Source organism: Haliaeetus leucocephalus, unplaced genomic scaffold, assembly GCF_000737465.1.
Source record: "Haliaeetus leucocephalus isolate CR32 unplaced genomic scaffold, Haliaeetus_leucocephalus-4.0 Scaffold626, whole genome shotgun sequence".
In the NCBI taxonomy this organism is placed as follows: Eukaryota; Metazoa; Chordata; class Aves; order Accipitriformes; family Accipitridae; genus Haliaeetus; species Haliaeetus leucocephalus.
Window position 1 is genome coordinate 4071880 of NW_010973062.1, and position 2429 is coordinate 4074308.

A 2429-nucleotide genomic window follows, 5' to 3' on the forward strand; every position below is an offset into this window, starting at 1 on the left:
AGGGCGGCTGGCGGCCCGCACCGGGTTAGCCCAAGGCTGCCTCAGCTGCGAAGCGGCCCGCCGGCTCCAGGGGCTTCTTGGGGGCGACCTGCCGCTGGATTACCTCAGAAGAAGGGCACTGGGGATAGAGGCGGGTCTGCCCCCCGCGCTGACATTCGGACGTTTTCTCCGGGTCATGAGCATGAGTTCACCCCCCTCCGCCCCTGTTTCCTCCGTTTTGGTAACATTAAGGTGAGAAATAAAGAGCTTACGATCGGGAAAACGGGTTTTCAAAACTCTCCCCAGAGCGGCAAGAAGGGGGTGCGTGCATTCCAAGAGAGCGTGGGACACCGATGCTGTTCTCAACCACGCATGTACACACGCTCACCCAAATGCTTTTCTTTCGTCATTTAGCCACAGAAACCTCACCCAAATTAAGGCTTCTTCGTGGGAGAGCTTCAATCCCAAACGATAACTTTCACTTTTGCTGCTCACTGCTTTTCTCTTGTTAAGGGAAACAATACGGAAAATCGAACCTCACCATCAAGGAGTCATGGATTTTGAAGAGACCTTGTATTTCACATTTTGAAACACTGCAAGTATTTTTAGAGAAAAGCACACCAAAAATTACTTGCTTTGAGAAAAGTCCAAGCTGACAAAGGACTGCTTGGGTCAATGAACATGGTCTTTTCCAACCAGCAACCTCATTACAAAATGCCTTAAAAAAAATTACCAAGCTCCAACTTTCAAAGGCACAGCTTTTGTCTCCCGCTGTTCCCATTGACATGATTTTACAGGACATTCAGCAGCTAGAATTGCAGTTTCCAGCTGAAAAATTCAGGCAAGCCCTATTTTATATCCGTGACCCTTTAGCTCCTCTCCCTTCCCCATCTTTACTCTCCTGATGCATTTCACAAGCTGAAATCACGCTCCTTCTCAGCTTATGTTTTGCTGCATGGGACGAGCCAGTCTCCTTTAGTGGAAGAGACCTTTAAAGAAGTTTTTATTTAAAAAGAAATTTCATAGCTACAGAATTCACGGAACATCTTTCTTCCTCCTAGCAGGGCGGCATCGGCACGGTAAAAACAGCACAGCAGTGATGAAGTAAAGGCGACACGCTTCTACCCTCCTGCCGTTCTCTCCTCCAGCTTTTCTCCCCCACAGAAGCGCAGCTTGGGGAATCTGCGTACAGATCTGGCGCTATTTGTCAGCACCCAAACAAGTTGTAAAATAAATCATGCAACCTAATTTTAGTCCTGGCTGGCAAAGCCAACGTTGCTGCTATCCTAATGCCTATAATTTGCCTCAGAGAAAAATGCTTTGGAGGCAGAGTTGTTTAATTATTTCAAAGGCTGTTGGCTGATGAAGGCTCAACAGGCTTCCAGCTGGCAAAGGCAGGAGGGACACTCTCCATGACGAGAGGCAGGTTGCCTTGGGATGAAGCCACAGCACATTCTGAACCCCATCGAGGTCTTGTCTTACTTGTGTCCAGGGGATGGCAAATGCAGCTGTGCCAACAAGCGTTAGAGGACTTTTGCACCTCTGCTCTGCCTAACCACCAAAAGCTGTCAAGTAAGAAGAAATGGGATTCTTCTTTCCATTACTTGCAGCACCTCTCACGGAAACCGCTGCCGGGACTAGGGGCTCCGTGGGCTGAGGGCACCGTGCTGTCATCGCTAGCATTGAATCTTCCCTCGGCAAGACACCACCTAGCTTTTTGATCTTATAAAAGCAATCACTCAATATTACAAACCTGAATATTTAACAATAAGTCAGTTTTAAATAAGCGTGGCAGTACCGAAAGCGCTCCACTCGCGTCTTCGGCGTCGCTCTGTTTGTTCCCGTTGAAAATCCGCCGACCGTGGTGGGGACGAGATGAGAAATACCGTCAGCAGTTCCAGACACCGCTTACCTGACGAAATCTTTCGTTCCTCTGCCGAGTTCCCCGGCGGCGTTTTTGTCACACGCATGTCCCACCGCGGGCAGAGGGAAACCGAGAGAGACCCGGTGCAGCGGCAGAGGGGTCCGGACGCCTGTCCCTCGTTCCCCAGGAGGGACACAACACTCCCGGGTACGGCCCGACCCCTTCCCCGCCCCGGGCGGCAAGGTCTAGCCGCGCTGGGAAGCGCGGTACCACAGCGGAGCCCAGCCTTACCGCGCCAGCCGAGCCTCCCCGAACCCAGCGGCAAACCCGGCCGCCCCGCTGCCCTCGGAGCGCCGGCCTCGCCCGCCGGTGAAGCCCCCGGTCCCGCTGCTCCCCTTCTGCCCCCGCTCGCTCTCCCGGCCACGTCCAGCCGAGGGCCCTGCCAAGGAGGAGCGCAGCCGCCATTCCCCGAGCCGCTCCTCTCCTCCCTCGCCCTCCCGCCCGCCGCGGACGAGACCATGAGGGCGCATACGGGGGGGACGGGGACGGGGGACGGGACCCACAGGGCCACAGAGGTGCCTCTCCC

General features: G+C 54.1%; 1 protein-coding gene across 1 annotated transcript in view; it reads right to left on the reverse strand.

Moving 5' to 3' along the window:
- The window catches only part of KDELC1 (KDEL (Lys-Asp-Glu-Leu) containing 1), an 11809-nt gene extending 11632 nt beyond the window's left edge, over positions 1-177 (reverse strand). The window contains exon 1 of the mRNA XM_010578345.1: positions 104-177. Within this exon, the coding sequence (XP_010576647.1) occupies positions 104-177 (74 nt within the window). The remainder of the gene's footprint in view (positions 1-103) is intronic.
- Positions 178-2429: the final 2252 nt, after the last annotated feature.